Genomic DNA, 19,819 nt, shown 5'->3' on the forward strand with positions numbered 1-19,819 from the left:
TATTAATATGCTATCAGAAATTAGCCAAAACCTTAACGTGGGTGAAGGGTCAATGTCACTGCAAATATTTGTACTACTAAACAAAAAAAGAACAGAAATAAAATATAAACAAACAAATTCATTGTTTTTTTTTTTTGTTTTTTTTTGCATCAAATACATTTTTTTGCAGACCCGGCTGATTTTACAAGATGTTCCTATGAAGCCATAACACACAGTAGTGAACTGTGTTATGGCGAAAGCTGAGCAAAGAAACACCTTAGTTTATTGTTGCAAAACAAAGCCAGATGTTTGTGTCGGTGCCAAAGCATCTGCCCCGGTCCTAACTTCAGAAAGACTAGCCTTCTGGTCCTGTCACCGTTGCTGGATCCAGGCGTCCATTTCATCCAGCTGATTGGCTCCATCCGTCACACCCTGTTATGATCACCGGTTGACTTCCAGTACACAAAGGCTGGTGTTTATTGCTGCTGACACAAACCGAGGCTGAACTGCCTCTGATCACCGGCACCTCGTCATTATGAAAGTATTCCACCATGAAGGCTGAGCTAGCTCAGTTTAATCATAGTAATCTTAGCAGTAGTCAAAATGTCTAAAATATTTAGATTGTGATTAAAGATTTGGTGTAAATGCTAAGTCTGCTACTACAACCTGCTGATATATTCTTTTGGAAAAATTTTGTCACACATTAAATACATGTAATTACTCATCATTTCAACATCTTATTTTGCATATCCATATTGAATATACCACTGAATAATGTGTTAAAAAATGAAAATTTGCTCAGGTTTTAGCCATTAAAGTAGATTTCATGGTTAGATTCAACGTTATCTAATTTATTTTGGTCACAAAACCTTCCCAAAAAACTTTCAGAAGTGTTTACCAGCAAAAAAAAAAAAATCAGAACAAACTTAACGCTTCCACATGCTGCTTACCTTTAGCACTGTAGTTTATTCATTGCGTGCAAACGTTAGCAGCGAACAACAAAGCTGACTGTATAAAGAATGCATTTTGAACAGTAAATGATTGGAAAAAAAATGTGTTTCTTAGTTAGATTTCTGATAGCATTAAGGCTAAATTCAAGCTTGCTAACAAGGCGTAGCTCGTTAGCTTGAAATCAGCATCAAGGAAAACAAATGGCATTCCTTGATTGGCTGTTTTGCAAACACCAACCACTAGCGTGTGAATTAGCATCGCGCTTAGCTATTCCACTTTCTCAAGCTGCATTTTGCTTTAAATATTTCAGATATAGATTATGAAATAAATCTGTGAACAGGCAGGTTTTCCACCAATAATTTGAAATTCCACGTCGCAGAAACTTCCGTGAATAGCTGAATCCACAAGTACTGAACCGCAAGTGTGTTGTGTGTGTGTGTGTGTGGCCTCTGTACCTAATGAACCACGACCCCACCAAAACTGGGATTGTCATTTGTTTCACCAAATATATCACAGGAAAATTTAACACGCTCAAAGCAATGTCAGCCTTGGTTGGCTAATAGAGTGCAAACATTGCTCTAATGTCCTTAAAAGCTTTGCCTGCATGGGTTTTCAGTGTTTCGGCTTTTCAACCACCTTAACATTTTGATGGAAGGCACTCAGGCTAATGTCCGAATAAGGTAAAAGCTTTGACCTCTCAATCCATGAACATAAAAATTAAAATTAAAAGTTAAGAGACCTTTGTAAATGAGAGCATTTTAGTAGGTAAATAATTAAAATTGGCAAGGCTAGGGAACCGGGAGCTAACCAGATTGGAGGGTTAGTACCCTGGTTTGGGTTGGAGACAGATCCAAATGAATCCCACTGACATCATCAAATTCACAGCAAACACAACAACAAAACAATACAGCTGCACCCTATTACAAAAAGTCATGCAGTGATACATTTTTTATGTTTATTGCTGTTTTCATCAACTATTATCATAATCTTAAAATCTGAGAACCCATACCAACTGGGTGAAATGAAGTTACAAAACAGAGTTTATTGGAAAAATGTTTTTCTTGTGTGTGTGCGTGAGAATGTTTAAGGGTGCATACTTGGAGCAGTCTCCAGCGCGTGTTGAGGTCTTCAATGCGTTCCAGGTTGCTAGGAGACAACTGGATGTCGGATGGATCGAACGTGGATGCCAAATGGTTCATGTGTGTCACATCGTCCTTAATCAGAGCTATTTCTTCCTGGAACTCCTGAGCCGAAGAGGAACACACACATTTGTAAACGTTTGTAACCACTCAGATAAAAAAATTCAATGCAAATAATTACTGTTATGAAGACAGAGTGACTTGTTGCTCTGTTGGAGTTACCTTGACTCTACTGATGTGCTCTGGTAAGGAGTCAATCAACAGTTCCCCTACAGGTTCCCAGCCCTGCTTCACCATCTCCGCCTGCTTCAGCTGTTTGTCCAGCAGGTCTTCTGCTTCCTGGAGCTCCATCAGTCTGTCCAGGGCCAACTCCAACCTCCTCTGCCAGTCGGCCGAGTCGACGTTGAGCCGGTCCCAGCGGCTCACCACATCGTCCGCCTCTTTGCGCAACACTCGGCCCACGTTCTGAGCACGCTCCTCCGGGCTGATGTCTGACATTTGGGATAAGCAAAGTCTGGCAAAATGAATAACTAATAGCAACAGTCTCATTTACCAAGCTATATTTGCTGAAGGTATGTTTCTAGAAACTTTCACCTATTCTTCACATAATAGCTCAAGTTTTGTCTTGTTGGATAAAAAGCTCCTGCAAGCGCCAATTTCCAAGCTTTGCCACAGATTCTCAATTGAATTGAGGTCAAAATTTTGACTAGATCATAGAAACATTAGTGCTTTAGGAAGGTATTTACATCCTTTTGGCCATTAAACTTGGCCCCACTCTGAGAGCCACATGAGGGCGATAGAGCTACCGCCTGAAGCACTGAGCAGACGCTGGAATTCCCCTCTTCCTCTCTGAACGTGCTCAAGTTGGCAGCCTGTCAGATTTATTAGACCACACTTTAGGCTTGGCTTGTTTTGTAGCCCAAGCTGGTGCCATGGTGCAAACAGTGCAGCCAGCAAAGCATCTGTGACTGCGTTTCCGTGCCGACCTCCACAAGCAGTCGTCACTAGGCTGTCACTAGGATGCATATTTTTAATTTATGAGCAAAGAGAGACGGAACGGTAATCCTCGCTTCCCTTTATGTCAGATTTGAGAACTGAAGGAGCTCAAAGACTTTGGAAAGCAGCATTCACCATTCCCTCATTTTACAGAAAATCCTCCAAATCCAAAAGTTCTTCATTCTACAGGGCGGGTAGTATACAGAGTGTGTGAAACTAAACCTAAAACGTGGGAAATCACTGTTTAATTCATGATTAAACAATGTAGTAAATAACATTTTCATGAAGACTTCCTATGTTGCTTGGAAGTCTTCAAAAAATATTTGAACCAGCGCTACAAATCAATGGATGAAAGCATATTCATGTCTTAACATGGCCTAATCAAAGTCCATATCTACGTAACGCCAACTGAGAATGTGTGGTAACACTTGAGAGTTCACATGTGCATATGAGCAACAATTTCTGTCTGTAGATATGGAAGCCTGGTGGAGACATACCTGGAATGATTAGCGGCTGCAACTGCAGTTAAGTGAGGTTGTATTGTATTGACCCACATTGCAATTTACTAGCGTTTGATGGGAACACAGAAAATCCCACTAAATAACACTGAAGTTTGTGGTTGTAACATGACAAAATGTAGAAAGTTAATGACTAAGAATACTTTTTCAAGGATCTGTAATTGATGAATGTTTTTTTGTTTATTTTGACGTAACAATCTCAAAACAAAAAACATGATAAAGCAGAAATAAATGCGTTATTTATATCAGCGAATCTGTTTTAGACATAAAGGAAGTTTGTGTGTGTGTGTGTGTGTGTGTGTGTTTTACCTCTCAGTTCAGGTGATGGTGACTCTCTAGGCAGTTCAGACAGGAAGAATCCCGCATCATCAAGAGCCTTGGTCACTACCGGATCCTTGGCTCTGAGCTCTATTTTGAACCCCTGGGACACACACACGCACACACACACACACACACACACACACACACACACACGTTCACGTTTCTTATCTACTTACACCAGAGGTAGCTTTCATTCCACTTATCTTTGATCTCAGAACAAACGGTGCTTGGAACCGAGTGTCAGCTACACTGAAGGTTTTCTTCGATTTCATTGGCTGTTTTTACCATTTACCATGACAAGACATTATATTTACTCTTTACCTATTTTCTTTTCGGTATTTTTTGCTGGCAAACCCTGTGTATAGATACTAAATTATGATGCTAGTGTAAGTTTCAGGAGGTCATGGACTCTTCCAGTCTGATTCTTCTCATTTTAGGCTTTTATTATTGTCCCTAAACACAGAAATGTTCTGTTTTATTCCATATATAGTCAAACTAAAACAATTTTACACCAGAAAAAAACATCATATATTTCCTTATCAATCTTAGACATAAGCTTGTGTCATGTTTCCCCCTTACTCTGTGGGTATCCAGCTGGGTCTGCACGGCAGGAACGTCGCCCCCTACAGGCTTCTCCTGCTCCAGCTGCTGACTCTTGAGTCTGAGCCAGTTCAGCAGCTCCTGCAGTGACATGTGGAGCCTCTTCCAGGGAGCCATGTCGGAGTCCAGCTGTGACCTACCAAACAAGCACAAGCTTTTCCCTCCAACCTCTTTTTTTTTTTTTTTATCATCTGGATCCAAACTGAAGCATCTCTCCCAGGTGTGTCTCACCTCATGCTGAAAGTCTTGCTGCGCAGGTCGTTCCAGCGCTGCCTCATGTTGTCCAGACGTCTCTGGAGCAGAACCCGGTCCTCAGGGTCCCTCAGAGAGGTCAGGATCCTCTGGCCGTTCTCATCCAGGGAGTGATACAGTTCTTCATGGCCGTCCACCTCTGCCTCGAGGTCCTAGTTTAACACAAAGAGTCAGGATTTGTAATAAAAATTATATATATATATCCATCCATCCATAGTGGGGTCAGGAGGTAATTTTAATACCTTGAAATTGGGCCTGTCTCTTTAAGAAGCTCCTGCTCTTTCTGAGACTACGACTTCAGGAAGTCATCACAATGTGGCTCCTCTATTAACCCTTTAACAACATTTTTACCAGCATTGCACTGAGAAGAAGCTCCTATAATGAGCTCAGCCGTTCCACCAGGTGTTTGCTAGTTGATACTGGCTAGTCTGAAGGAGCTGAATGGAGGAGGCCTGCACTATGGTGCCATGGAGATGAAAGCATTTCTCAAACATGCAAGAAAGAATCAAAGCAATTAAAACGTCTTGGGGCGTCCTCCATTCAGCTCCTTTAGACTAGCCAGTAGCAATTAGCAAACACTATAGGAGCTTCTTGTCAGTGCAACGCTGATAAAAATGTTGTTAAAGGGTTAATAGAGGAGCCGTGTTGTGATGACTTCCTGGAGGCGGAGTCAGAGAAAGAGCAGGAGCTTCTTAAGGACACAAATGCCAGATTTATTTCACTGAAGTTGACATAATTACTTAACTGTGTTGTAAAACGATACTCTGTGGCTGGAAAGCACATAACACTGCGTCTTTAACCAAAGATTAGGTCAGACATGAATATGACAAGAGAAGAGTTTCACATGAATCCAACAGGCTCAACGATCATCGTTGAAACAAAGAAGCTCTTTATCCATCTGAACTTTAACGACAAAACTCTAAAAATGTCGACGCTCACAACATGTAAAATACACAATGAACAGTGCGTGTATTTTTTGTTTTCAAAACTGGATTCTTTTTCCGCTTTAAAAAGAACGAAGCTTGAATTTTATGTTCCAACCTGAACTTGGTAGACCTTCCTACGCAGCATCCTCCAAAGAAGAAACTAGACGCTAAGTCGCAGAGGAAGCGGCATGTTTTTCCAAACGAGCTCCCCGCGCGGCCGCACAGAAATGCCCTCTGTTTAAAACGCGAGGCAGATACTGGAGACGAGAGGACGGGGAGGGCGAGGAGACAAAGTTGGGCCGGGTAAGTTTGGTGGAAACACAAGAGGGGGCGAGGAAGAGATAGGAGGAGGGAAGAGGCAAAGAGGACATGAAAGCAAGAGGAAAACGATGAGTGAGCTCGTTTTCCAATTAAACCTTATCTGCGTGTGGCGTTGTCGCCCCGGAGAGAGTGTGCGCACTCCTCTGGATGCTACAGCTGCCATAATAATTGGACACAGAAGACTATCTTGGTGCTGCACACAGCACTGCCTGCTGGACTGACACAACTCTTAACGCGCGCGTGCGCGTGTGTGTGTGTGTGTGTGTGTGTGTGTGTGAGAAGAGGGAATAAAAGCTGAAATTTGCGTCTCGGATTCCGTTTCCAACATGTGAGCGTGTCCGAGCTTCGACAAAAAGAGCGTGTGGGAGCACGATGAGGGTCAGAGTGTGTCCTCGCCACAGACAGAGGCCACCATTCAACACCCACAATGCAGCGGGGTGGTGGCATTTTCCATATTTCCGCCAGAGCAGGAGAGGCCAATGAGATCTCTTCATGCTGCAGTATCAGCATTGTTGTCATTCCAAGCAGGGGAGGGAATTGTGCAAGTGTTTTCCTTTTTCTTTTTTATATATTTTTGCTCGACTTGTTAATCAAACACTGGGCTTAAGCCGGGAGGACTTTATCTCCTGGGATGGCGTTTGATGTCAGCTTTACAAAAACTGAAGTGAGTTTGATTAAAAACACTGCCGATCTAAAAGGGCTGGAGTGAGAAGGGAAGTTTAAAGTCTCGCTGCAGAATGTCGATTAGATTTTGGTTTGGTACTCTACACAACATTCACCTTCAAATGGCCTCAGGCGACCTACAAACCACTTTTGTCCCCGCAGTCTGAACGACGCAATTCTGATCTGCTGATCTGATTCTGATCAATTCTGACCTTCTGAGCAAATTTATTGTGAAATTTGTGCAAAAATTGTCAAAAACGTTTTGGCCGTGAAACTGTGCAAATTGAAATTGCAAAAAATAAACTTTTTCACAAAGCTGCAACAGAGACACCTTGGTTTTTCTCTCTTTTTTGTTTTTTTGCATCACATGAGGCTCGTGCTAAACACAGAAAACGACGACATACTGCACAGCAGATGGGCATACTTTTCAGGAGGCCAACTCTGCTTGTATTAAAAATGTCGGCCCAAATAATATACTTCATATTTCAATATTCCTGAGAAACAGAATTAGGGTTTTCATCTGCCGTCAGCCATAATCGTTAAAACAGGCAGACATAAACATTAAACATTAAAAATCTTTCGCTCTGTATGAATGCCTCTCAATGCCTCTCTGAATATAGAAAAAAAAAATGAAGTGAAATGAGGAAGGATGCAGAAGAAAGTCTCTCTGCTAAACCCGCTCTGCCCTTATGCCATGCTGTCCTTGTGAAAACAATTTACTCTCTGCCCACACAGCTCCTCCATTATTTATGTAGGGCCAGTTTTTATATATAAACACAGGAAATCTGTTGCATTCATATCCCGACTCGGCGAGCGAGGAAACATAAGGGAATCAGTCATCGCTTAACGACGGCTGACAGGTGGAGTGAGAAACATGGATAATCCTGTTCCACTGGTACCTGGTGAGGGAAGGGGGCACGAATCAAACAAGAACTGTGATGGCAGGAGAGATGAAACTAATTTGTTTTAAATTTTCTGAGCTCCCTGTTAAGGTTCAGCACTTTCTGTCCCTGGTGAATAACCAGGCCATGCAGTTACACCTCAAACGAGCCGGATTACACGCCTTAATGAAGAGGATGTGTATGTTAAACTGGGTCCTACCTTCCACTGGCCCAGCAGCCTCTTGGCCGCCTCAGGCTGATCCTGCAGCCTCTCCTTGTTGGTGGCATCTATTAAAACATTGCAGGTGGTCTCCGCCTCCGTCAGCCAGCTGAGGAACTTCTCCAGGTCCAGGTAGAACTGGTGGAGCAGCTTCAGGCCGGCTTCCACAGCCGCCTCCCGGTCTGAAACTCTGAAGACATGCAAGAGGGATGAGGAAAACCGAGGACTTACCTCCAACTCAGGCTTTACTATCAAGTTGAACGGAAATGAACCCCGGTCGCATAGCACCAGGGTTCTAATCATGAATTAGTAATATTATGAACAACGATTTCTCTTTTGTGTGGCAAACAACTGTCCTGCCTTCCAGTAAAGTTGCTGACATATTTCACCTGAGGTGTTGAAATTGTCTCATTGACGTAAACGAGTGACACTATCCCAACAGAACTGTGTGCGAAATGTTGCGTGATTGGTCATAAGTTTGTTGCCGTGTCTAACGCAGAAATGCCTTTTCCGCCTCGGATGAAGAGTGGGAGAGCCTTCAGTTCCTCTAAAATCTCCCTAAAACAAAAGTTTGCCTGCAGAAGTCCAGCCAGTTTCTCTAGGTAGTTTTTACAAACACGTTTCTCATTCAGACAACACAAAGAAACCAACCGACTGGACAAAGACTGGAGAAGAAAAGTTATCTCTTTTCCCCGTTAGCAAAGACACTGGGTATTACGTAGCATTAGAGGTACATAACTGAATGTTTGCTCTTCCAGTGATCTACTGTCCTTTCTGGCACACTTGACACTCAGAAGACGGGGGCTTCAATCTACCAATTGAGTCTTCTCATAACCAAACAAAGTACAGTATTTTCCAGACTATAAGTTACGCTTCTGTTCATAGTTTGATTGGCCTGCGTCTTATAGTCAGGAGCAACTTATATGTGGTTTTTTTTTGTTCCTGTTTTATGGCATATTTTTTGACTAATGCGACTTGTATTCCCGAACAAAGAACGTTGGTATCGACGAGTGCGCGGTTACCGTTTGTTGATGTGCGCCCACGTCGCCAGCATGTTGTCATTGACCTGGGTGACCTTGTGCGTGTCGTCGTTGGCGTACAGCGTCAGCAGCTTGTTGGCCAGCGCGTTGGTTTCGGCCACCTGTCCCTGCCACTGCTTCAGGTCCTTCATGAAGACCTGCAGGGGAACGGAAACAAAAGGGCTCGTTCTCGTTGTCGATGCCAACAGACCTGGGAGTGCCAATCGTCTGACATTCATGCATCCATGCAGACGGATCTCCGGTGCCCACCCTCAGATCTGCGTGTTGCTTCTTCAGCGCGTCCGCTGTGTACGTGATCTCCTGCCACGATTCCAGCCGCCCACTGGCCTGTTTGATGAGGAAGTCCACCTCCCGCTTTGCATCCAGCCAGTTTGTGGAGTCCTGCAGCATGTTGAGGATTTGCTTGAGCCTGTCGGAGAGTTTGGTCTGAGAGTCTTCCCAGTGGGTCTGAAGCCTGTCGACTGTGGAGGAGGAAAAAACAAAATTGTGTGTTTTCCAGGTACATAGTGCCATTTCATAGCACAGTCAAGTAGCTATATTGTCTCTAGTTGATATAAAAATACCATATACATCAAATATGACTTAAAAATGTTTGACTTCATAATTTAATGCCTTAAAAATTGATCACTGCTCCTCTTTTGAACCTTTAACAATGTTTTTACTGGCAAATTCCTGAGAAGTACCTGATATAATGAGATGTTTGCTAATTACTATCGGCTAGTCTGAAGGAGCTGAGTGGGGCAGGGCTCCTCTGTGAGACAGTTCTGAGGACGAGCTTCGTCCTCAAAGGCGACGCCCAGTTCCACCAAGCGTTTCTTCACAGCTGAATGGTTGCCACGGGAGATTAAATACGTCAATTCTTAAAAAATTGGCGTATTTCGCTGAAGCGTTTTGACACTAGGATAGGGTGCCTTTCAAGGTGACTATATAAAACTTAGTTTATTTCACAAAAGGAGAAAGTTTTTTCGCAACTGGCACAAGCCATGAAAAAAAATGACAACAGGACAGCGGCATGTTTTTTTTTTTTTTAATAACTTCATGTGTGATTTTAATGGCCTTTTTTATTTATTGGAAACACCACAATTCGAAATTGTGTGTGTGTGTGTGTGTGTGTGTTTTTTATATATCAGAATATATGTAACACACGTTTTGTGTATATTTGTAATGGGAACGCAGCTTTGTGAGGAAGCGTGTGGCTTACTGCGTTCCGTGATGACATTGCGCGTGTCCTGGTTGCTGGTCTTGTTCTTCAGGTTCTGTGCTGCCGTTACTTGTTTCTCCAGGAGGGGGCGCCGCTTGTCGAGCTCCTGAAGAGATCCCTGAAAGCAAGCAATGCACACTAAACTTCCAATTTGTTCTTCAAAGCCCAAATGGTGCCCACCTCTGGATGCTACATCACTTAGCTTGATCACAGTTCATGTTTGAGCTGCGCTGAGATCATCACCTTGAGCTGGTTTATGTTTTCGTTGATGTCGTCCAGGTCAGCGACCACCACCTGCTTGTTTTGCACCATGTTGTCCAGCATCTTCAGCCAATCGGTGAGCTCAGCCCAGGATTTGTTGAACTGCTGGAGCGCAGCAGATTCATGCTGGGAACTTCCTGTCAGGCCTTCGTCTGGGAAGCACACGATATTAGAAAGAGTTCCAGAAAATGGCAAACTCCAGAAACTTTCCAAACATTTTCAAGGTAAGCCTCAAAAACGTTTCCAGCATCACACTTTGGAGATAAAACCAAGACAAATAAACTAAAATTAATTATGTCTTTTGATAGTTTTCTACATACTAGGGACAAACTAAACTATAAAAATGTTTTATGTTTTGAAAATTCTCTCTCACATCCGAGAACAAAACACAAATTAAAGGAAACAAAAAACCAATTCAAATAACTCAGCGTTTTGTACAGCTGAATGGTTGCCATGGGAGATTAAAGGATTTCTCAAACATGCATTAAACAAATCTAGGCAACACTCCAGGTCTGTTTTTGCTTAGGGAATAAAATTATAACAAAACTCAAAAAAGTGGATTTTACATGGTACTGCTCTTTAGGTACAGATATGTGAAAATGTACTTAAGTACAGCAATAAATTACTTGTGCTTCACTACAACCCACCACTAAATAAAGACAGAAACAGTTCTGTCTTCATGTTTAGTTGCCTCGTTAGCATCTATTTTTGCATTAGATGTTTTTCTGGTGATGAAGTATTCTGCTGTTTCTGCAAAAGAAAACTTACGGGCTTTTTTGGAGACGAGAGCATCAGCCATCCTTTCTTTGTGCTGCTGCAGCAGCTCCAGGATCACCGTCCAATCCTCCCTTAGCTTCACATGTTTCCCCTGCCGTCATCAACACATGGAAAACACACACACACACACACACACATAACTCATGTCTCGGCTAAGTAAAAGGTTCAAGCTCAGCTTGTACAAATACAATCAAAAGAGTTTAGTTAGTTCAGCAGGAGAGCGTGCCTTTGATCTGAGACCTATATTAATGAAGACGGTGATCTAAAATGTGATGAAATCTTTGAAGAAAACCTGGTGGTGAGATGAAAGATGTTGGAACAAAAGACTTTTCTTCACATCATCTTTACAGAGATGAAGCGCGTTGTGAAAACGTCGGTGTGTAGTTGAAGTTCAGCTGTCGCTCACCTTCTCCAGCCGTCCAGGAGGAGTCTCCCTGTACATCTGACTGGCTCGCTCCAAAACAAACTCCACTTCTGGCTTCTTCTGCTGAACGTCCTCGATTAGCTGTTAGACACAACGCTTTAGTATTTGCTGTTTAAATAAGAAAAGTATATCTACTTTTCGGTCATTATGAGTAAGAAAACAGAAGTTGCTGTACTCTGGGCGGTGGTTCCTGGGTGCTCTGCTCCAGCTTGGCCCTCGTGCTCGACGCCCAGCCTGACAGGTCGTCCAGCTCGCCTTGGAGCTTCAAAAGCTCCTTCAGCAGACCCTCGATCTCCAGCTGACGCTCAGGTAGAGCCCTAGACACCTAAAGGAAAGATATAAAGAAAAGGTACACCCCCTTTTTCTCTCTTATGTTCGGTTGTCATGACGGGTAACCATCACATGTCCCCAAATCCCAGAGGACTTGAAAAGGAGGCCAAAGATCAGAGAGAAAGATGAAGTTAAAACTATCTCTTCCATTGGTCAAAATTACATCCCCTACTCCAACATCTCTGCCTGGTTTATAGAGGGGCAAAAGCAAGTGAGGTAGATTAGCATATGCCGGCAGCAACTGAAGGTGTCATCCAGTATGAATTATTGTCTATGCTGCCTGGAAATTGAGTCGCTAGCATGATGATCATACAGCAAAAGATCACACAACATTTGAACTGAACTGATGGTAAATTCATGCCACCTTCAACGGTTTGTAATTCCACATCCCCACAGCTCAGTAATATCAGAAGTGGTGGTTGCTTACCTGAGCCCAGCGAGTGTTGATGCCCCTGATGTCTTTGTGCTTGTCAGCAGGAAGAAGGGTTAGCATCTTCTGCTTGGCGTTCAGATTCTCCACTGCCGACTTCTTCGCGGGAAGCTCCTCAACACGTGTCTTAGACAGATAACGGAAAATATTCATTTCATGGGACTTAAGCAGCTCCTTTGGCGAGAAACTTAGCCTCCAACAGAGATTCTTGCCTCATTCTACTGAACAGTGTGGTGTGCGTCAGTATGCTAGAAAAGAGGGTTTCCACTGCCAGTTGCACTTTGAAAAGTGGGGGATTGAGATGAAGGTTTTTGGGGATTGTCCCGTCAGATGCAAAAAAAATCCTCTTATAAGGGCCTGCAGGGTCAGTGCAACCCGCACAGTGTAAAAACTTGTGAAGTATAAATCATCCAATCTCTTAAGAAGAAGGGTTAAGGCTTTATTGACCATAATAACCTTCAAATAATCATTCTTTATATCATCCCCATTTTTTTTTTTTTGTTCACCGTACCTGGACTTTGCTCAAAGTGTCTCTGATGTGCTGTGGTTCTGGGGGGTGCAGAGGGATGGCCAGCACACCCTCCGCTTTATCCAGCCAGCCCAGCATCGAGCCCATGTCCTCCTCAAACTCTGCAGCAGCTGTTCGTGCCTCGCCAGACCTGCAGATACAAGGCCTCCTCTTAGTAGCGGCACGTTGTTGGACATGATTATTGTCAAATCACAGCTGTGAGGTTGGATGGGGGCCCGCCTACCTCCTCTTACGCTCCCTGAGCTCCTGGCAGATGTTGGCCCAGTGAGTGTTGAGTAGTTTAAGCTGCGATCGGAGGCGTAAGGCATCATCTAATGTGCTCATCTGGCCGATGTCTTCTCCTGCAGAGTTCACTCTGCCTAACACCACCTCCTGGTGAGGTATGTCGTCCACCAGGTCCTGTGCAGACACACACACACACACACACACACACCTGCCTCACCATTTGCACATGGACAGGTCTTCAGGAGTAATATTGTCTCCTTAGGTTTTATTCAGATAGAAAGGGTTCTCAATATTAAAATACATTGTTGTCTTGTAGAGGTACATGTTAATATGTTCATGTTTTGATGTAATTGACAAATAGGAAAGAGGAGGATTGGGTGTTACCCTGAGTTGCTGTCTGTGTGCTGCCGGCTCACTCTCAGACAGTTTCAAAGTGTTCTCGGCGTTGCTCAGCCATTCCTCCACTTCCTTCTGGTCCGAAACAAACCTCTGCCATTTGGAGTTACAGTCCTTCCAACGCCTTGACAAAGACAGATCAGATATTTTCTATATGTGGCAAACAACGAGTACAAAAACCAATCAGCTAAATGGTTTAACACCCTGGGACGTAAAAGAAATCCCAAAGCTGTCTTATGATTCTGTAGCTTCTAGAAGCACAACAACCAAAATATAAAGAAATCTTCTGAATATTCTTCTCGAATTCTTTTACTTCAGTCTGTCTTTGTACAGCTTGTTTAGTTTGTCCCAGTTGTTGTTGAGTAGGGACGCAGTCTCCTGAACCCTGTGACCTTCCAAAGGTCGAGAACCCGTCACCATCTCTTCTCTCTGGGCCAGCGCTCCTTCCACTGCGCCGTGCAGCTTGTCTATGTTCTCCTTCACGTCCTGCATGCGAGGAAGTGCACAAAAGACAATTGTTGAGGATAAAAAAAGGTTATTAAGCATTCAAAGAATATCTGTTTATAGTCAAAACCTGATGTTATTGGCAACCGTTGAGGATAACATAAAAAAATCAGTTGTGTCTTGTATCACAGTCAAATTAATTAAAACTATAGTTTATAAAAAAGGATTAAGGGTTCCACATATTAAGGTGTGCATCCATTGTCTGTGCCAGTTTTTTTTTTTACATTTCCTACAATTTCAGCCCTGGCCTCAATGGGCAAGGGGAAGAAAATAATTTGCCGTTTAGCTTAAGTTAAACCTAAATATATCTCTTCTGTCACAGCAATCTTCAAAATTTTAGTTGGCTTTTAAATTCTCAAAAAAAAAAAGAAGAAGTAACATGGCAAAGGTGCGTTACCGAGTGGTTTGGCAACGCCGTGGCTGTGTAAAGAGAGCATAATCGTAATCTCTCTGCATAGCCTCTACAAGCAGAGTTCACAGGAGAGCTACCTCAAGGACTTCACACTCCCACAGCAGGAATTGTTCACACTTTCACTCTCCTCCCAGAGGCTCCAAAGTGAGAAATGGAGAATTTCTCGAGTTAAGAATTCGACTAGACCTGAAATACTTCCATATACATTTTATGTATGCACAAATTTATGTGAAGCAAATGCATTTTCTTTCTATGCGATTTTTTTGGCATTCACTGCAGAAAAAAACCAAACATATTTTCTTCACTCATTAATTGTGACGTTGCTTCAACAGGCCAGGTTCAGGTTTGGGTTCAGGGTTTGGTGCATAGGGTGTGATGGTACATAAATAGCCTTGTTAGACACAGACAGTCTGGGATTGGCTGGGTCTGATAACATTAGGGGTCTTCTACTAGAAACCTGACAGACAGGGGTTCTGTGGTGGCGCAGACCACATATGGAGGCCTTAGTTCTGGTTGCAGGTTCGAGTCCCGGCCTGGTGACCTTTGCTGCATGTCTTCCCCTTCTCTGATTATCCACTTTCCTGTCAATTCACTATCAAATAAAGGCCATTAAAGACAATAAAATCTTTTAAAAAGAAACCTGACAGTCAAAGTCTAAGTGTAATTAGGATCTGAATTTTAAAGTTTATTTTCCAGATGTGCAAGATTTCTGTTTTATAATGATCGAATTGGCTACATTGTTGCCAATTTACTGTTTTCATTTGGTCCAAAAATATGTTGGACTCAAAATCCGTATCCAGACGTGAGCATGAAAGAATAAATGAGTGGATACATCAAGAACATGATTGAATTAAACATTTACAAAAGCAATTTTTATTTATTTATTTATTTTTTTTATCTCTTAAGCAGAATCAGCCTTTTTGTGGTAAGCCAGAAGGACGATGTTAAAATTGAATGTGTTGACTTTGAACAACTCAGCGCACTGTTACAGATGAGATATGATATCGCAGAAAGCAACAAAGAGTCATTGTGAAAACTATGTAGTAGAAAATAGACTCTTATCGCTAGGTCAAATGAAAAACAGATAAAACAAATCCCATTTTTGTGATTGGTTAGAAAAGTATTAGTATATGTATATCTAAAAGATTTCAGAATTTTGATATATAACCTCAAAATATGTTAGACATTTCATGTTATATCATGTTTTTCCACTGCTATAGACAATAAGTATGCTATTCTAGGACCTCAAAGCTATGTTGGAACAGATTGAATATCACAAATATGTCTTTATAGTCAAAAAGGTTCATTTTATATATATATATAATATTTGTAAACCTCCTAAAATATACTTGGAGAGAAAATAAAACAGAGGAGTGCTGAAATGCACAGACTGTTTGTTGAAACCGTTGAATATTTTTGACTTGATCTCTAGTCTGAAACAAATATGCATTTATTTTTTAAAAGATCCAAAGGGAAATTAAAACTTTTCCAAGGCCGTTTAGCAGATGAAAGTAAAAACAATCCGATAGATGAAGCATTTTATGCATGCCTTTCATAAAAAAAAAAAAAGAAAGTGAATGTGTATTGTTAATACTCTGAAAAATGCAGCTGATTATTTATTTTTTTTCCCCAACTCGGCGGCAGTGCTGACCTTCAGGCAGTGCTCTTGCTGCGGCAGGTTATAATATGCTGCAGGCCAGTATTCAGGAGAGTTCAGCTTGAAGTCCGTCTCTGACACCGAACGCAGCAGCGCCTGGAGCTCTGTCAGGTACTCCTGATTCCACACACACACACACACGCACACACACCAACACACAGGCAACAGAAATGTTATGACTCCAAAAATAGATAAATATGTTACGTCATGTTTGGTATTCTCTGGACAGGCAACACTTCACAAGCAGCTAACATTTTCATTTGAAACCCATCTGGGACCTCATTCAGTCCACATTTAATCACACGTGGAGCTACCAAAATGCATGTTTTTATTGGTTATATTAGAAGTTTAGTAATAATCAGTGGCAGTTGTTGGCCCTTTGGGCGAGCCCCTCCTTTTGCAATCTTTCCCGATTAATCAGAATACAGGAAATAATGTCTAACAACACTTGTCTTCCTTCTTCAAAAGCAGGCAGGGACCACGTGCAACACACGAGGGCGCCCACTCTCCATCGAAAACACAGGAATTAAATCAATAGCAAACTTGTTGAAATTACAAATACGAATTGGTTTTTTTAAATTATTTTTAGTTGCGCTTGTGCACCCCTCATTTCTATTGCCACCCTGGGCAACTGCCTAATTGGCCCATATCAAAAACTACCACTGATCATTACGGGAAGAAATTTCCCGTAATTTGTGTTTTGTCCCTAGATTGAGACGTCGTCATTTTTCTGTTTTATATACTTTAATGTATTCAAATTACTACAACTAAAATGGAAATCTACTTTTTTCCATTCTTTTTTTTTTCCAGAAAGACGCACAAAGCTTGTTGCTACAGTGGAGAGAAACTGGGATGTAAACACTCGCCTGTGTTCGTTTCACCTCATTGTTATGCTCCCATCGCAGGCCAAGCAGTTGCCCTCCAATTAAAGGAGACTTTTTAATCAGGCCCTTATGAAACACTCCTAATGGTGTTATTAGCGTCCTCGCACCGAGATGATTGCTGCCGACTGCGAACGTGTGAGACTGAGTAGACTGATCAGTCCCAATCGTCAAACAAGAACAAGACAGATTTTTTTTTTCTTTCCATATTTGTGTTTATTTCTGTCTGTTTTTCAAATGATACGGTCAGACTGGGGAACTTGACTTGGAAAAAAACTTGGACTGAAAACACACCTGGACTGAATTTATTTGCATCAAAACCACTGCGGGAAAATGGACAGTAGAAGAAGAGTGTGCTTCATGAGAAAAACCAATAATAAACAGTAACATTTGGAGTCTAAGGCTGTTTTGAAGCAGGCAGACCAGGTTTTGTATCTGGCTGTAGCAGTTGCATGTCTCCATTTCTGATGACTGTCAGTAAGTGGACCAATCAGTAACCGAAGCTTCGGTTATCCTATTTTCACCCCCCATCTGCCTACATTTACTGTGGAATTCAAACAATGAGAAAATCCTGAGGATGGCTAAAATGGCTAAGCTAGAAAGTCCCCCAAAACATTGTTAGCCTCTGTTTTCCTTGTCATGTTAGCATGGACCCAGGTGTGAATTATCACATCTGGTTCCATGGTTGCGAATAAAAGTGACAACTCACACCTGGTTCCATGCTAACATGACAAGGAAAACAGAAGCTAATAGTGTTAGGGAGGCTTGTTAGCTTAGTACTGTTTTAGCCATCCTCAAGATTTTCTCATTGTTTGAATTCCACATTGTTAGCTTCTGTTTTTATTGTCACCTTACCATGAATCTAGGTGTGAAACGCCGCATTTATTTGCAAAAGTTATGCAATAAACCTCCTAAAGTTTTCTATTTTTCACCAAAGTGAGGTCTGTGCTGTAATGCTAACCCCCCGGTTGCTAACGAGTGAAGCGTTCTTCTCGGCCCTTTGTAGAAAGGTGTGAACATTACCCTCGACACCTTGTAATCACTACGTTTGAAACTCTAATTTTCAAGTAAGAAAGGAAGTTCTAGAGTCGCCCCGATGTCTGATTCGACGGGAAGACTTCTCGTCAGGTTGGTTGACAACTCTTGGTTACAAAAGGTTTTTTTTAAAACCTGCCAACACTTAAAAACTGTTTGTGGTAGAATTTTGATTACAAAAGTGGGCTTTAAGCACTGCGCGAAAACTGCTACTTGTTAACCGTTAGCTAAAAAGCACACTTAAGTTAGCATTTGCTTCTCAGCAAGCTATAAATGCTAATATTTGGTTATCTTTTTCCATCGAGTCTGGTCTAGAATCAGAAACACTTATTTTCGACATAGCTCTTAGTGTCTTAACTAAAATGAAGCACACTGATCTTCCTTTAAAGTGTCCCCAAGCGATCCATTTAGCTAAGAAAATATCTGCAGTTGTGCTTCTCACAGGGTTCCTACACATTAGTCAGATTTTATTACTTTTACTCTTTTTTTTTCTCCTCAGTGTGAGCTAATTTGTCGTCTTTTTGTAGAGCGTAAATATGCAAGTTCAGTTTGGACGAATGGTGGGTATTTCTAAAGTGCTCAGATATGAAATATGGAAGCTGGAAAAAACCAAAGATGGCTGGATGGATGGATGCATGAACAGATGAAACACTCAGTTTGGGAATACAAATATATTTCCAAACTCTGTTATCTTTCCCATACTTATCCAGACTTGGAAAATAGTTTTTCCACACGCAGTGTAGGAACCCTGAACTCAGAGAATACATGGAATCTTCCTGTTCAGTTGGGTTTTAGTCCAAGTACAAACCCCCCCCCCCACATCCAGTGGATGTGGAGGACGGATGGGTGTTTGTGTCTCTCGAAAAAGCATACATCTTCAGTGGCTGGAAGATCGACGGACTGCAGGTGACGTGATTAGTGGAGGGAAAGGCAGGCATGCGTGACACAAAGCCAGACACAGCAACCACTGAGAGTGAGACGTGCGAGTGTTCCTCTGAGACACACGCAAGACACGTAAATAAGAATGACAGCAAAGAAACACAAGAAAAGCAAACTGGAAGTTCATTATTTGAAAGGAGAGAACTAATGCTCTGTTATAAGTTGTTTAGTATCAATTCTAGGGTAATATTTTTTTGAAGAACATCATTTTTATTAGAAGCAGTATTTCATATGACCTCTTATTAGTTTAGTATAGATTATAGATTATGTCCCTTTTTCCAAAGAACTGAGATAATGAAACTGTATTTGTTTCGCTTTATACAACACTTTTTAAGCTTTGATCTTCTTTGTTGGTTTCTTAGAAAGTCATTTGCGTAAGACAAGCTTCAAATCCTATTTATGGCTCACCAATATTCTTGAGAATTGTCTATCTGGGTCAGGACACAGAAAATGTCTTTTTATTTATTGTGTGTCATTACATACCCTGCAAAAGTAAAACTTTGTTGAAAAGAGAGTAAGGAGGCAACATGATTCATCGACTAAATAAATGGCAGAATTTTGGAACAACTGTTCATTTCATTGTCTTCAGAATCTAGGGATTGGAAAACTGTTGAACACTGCAAACCAACCAATAAGCATAGACTCAACTTACCCTAATCAAATTAATCCTTTATAATTTCTTAAAGACAGTTTCTTTTTATCCGCAGAGCATCCATGTTGAATTTCATTTTAGGTTTGTTAATTTTTTTGTTGATAAAAGTGAGTTTGGGAGGCATGACGACATTTAAACTTCTGAGTTAATCCTTACTAAATTGCTATTTTAAATAGTATAAGATTGAACTGTCTTGTAAATGCATGAGAGTCATTTTCCACTGGAACTCAACAGAACATGTTCAGTCATGGTTTACTAGGTTTTCAAGCTTGTTTTTTTTTTTTAAAAAACTCCAGATTTATGCTTTCAATGAAAATACACTGGTTTTTGAAACGTTGCATCCTTAAAGAGTTATTTAG

The 19,819-nt window shown here is 41.6% G+C and overlaps 1 protein-coding gene across 5 annotated transcripts in view; it reads right to left on the bottom strand.

The window, feature by feature from the left end:
* Positions 1 to 19,819, bottom strand: part of dmd (dystrophin) — a 232,638-nt gene that overhangs the window by 53,209 nt on the left and 159,610 nt on the right. For all 5 annotated transcript variants that reach the window (XR_006370052.1, XM_044110231.1, XM_044110234.1 and 2 more), the window contains 19 exons: positions 15,948 to 16,070; positions 13,694 to 13,866; positions 13,369 to 13,504; positions 12,983 to 13,158; positions 12,742 to 12,889; positions 12,228 to 12,356; positions 11,646 to 11,795; positions 11,453 to 11,551; positions 11,038 to 11,137; positions 10,252 to 10,421; positions 10,009 to 10,126; positions 9,057 to 9,268; positions 8,790 to 8,944; positions 7,768 to 7,957; positions 4,736 to 4,908; positions 4,484 to 4,640; positions 3,893 to 4,004; positions 2,292 to 2,560; positions 2,028 to 2,174 (listed from right to left, as the gene is read on the bottom strand). Coding sequence is in view for 4 of the 5 variants with exons in the window: in XM_044110231.1 (XP_043966166.1) it covers positions 2,028 to 2,174; positions 2,292 to 2,560; positions 3,893 to 4,004; positions 4,484 to 4,640; positions 4,736 to 4,908; positions 7,768 to 7,957; positions 8,790 to 8,944; positions 9,057 to 9,268; positions 10,009 to 10,126; positions 10,252 to 10,421; positions 11,038 to 11,137; positions 11,453 to 11,551; positions 11,646 to 11,795; positions 12,228 to 12,356; positions 12,742 to 12,889; positions 12,983 to 13,158; positions 13,369 to 13,504; positions 13,694 to 13,866; positions 15,948 to 16,070 (2,937 nt within the window). In the remaining variant the exon portion in view is untranslated. The remainder of the gene's footprint in view (positions 1 to 2,027; positions 2,175 to 2,291; positions 2,561 to 3,892; positions 4,005 to 4,483; positions 4,641 to 4,735; positions 4,909 to 7,767; positions 7,958 to 8,789; positions 8,945 to 9,056; positions 9,269 to 10,008; positions 10,127 to 10,251; positions 10,422 to 11,037; positions 11,138 to 11,452; positions 11,552 to 11,645; positions 11,796 to 12,227; positions 12,357 to 12,741; positions 12,890 to 12,982; positions 13,159 to 13,368; positions 13,505 to 13,693; positions 13,867 to 15,947; positions 16,071 to 19,819) is intronic.

This window comes from Gambusia affinis, linkage group LG24 (genome assembly GCF_019740435.1).
Source record: "Gambusia affinis linkage group LG24, SWU_Gaff_1.0, whole genome shotgun sequence".
Classification (NCBI taxonomy): Eukaryota; Metazoa; Chordata; class Actinopteri; order Cyprinodontiformes; family Poeciliidae; genus Gambusia; species Gambusia affinis.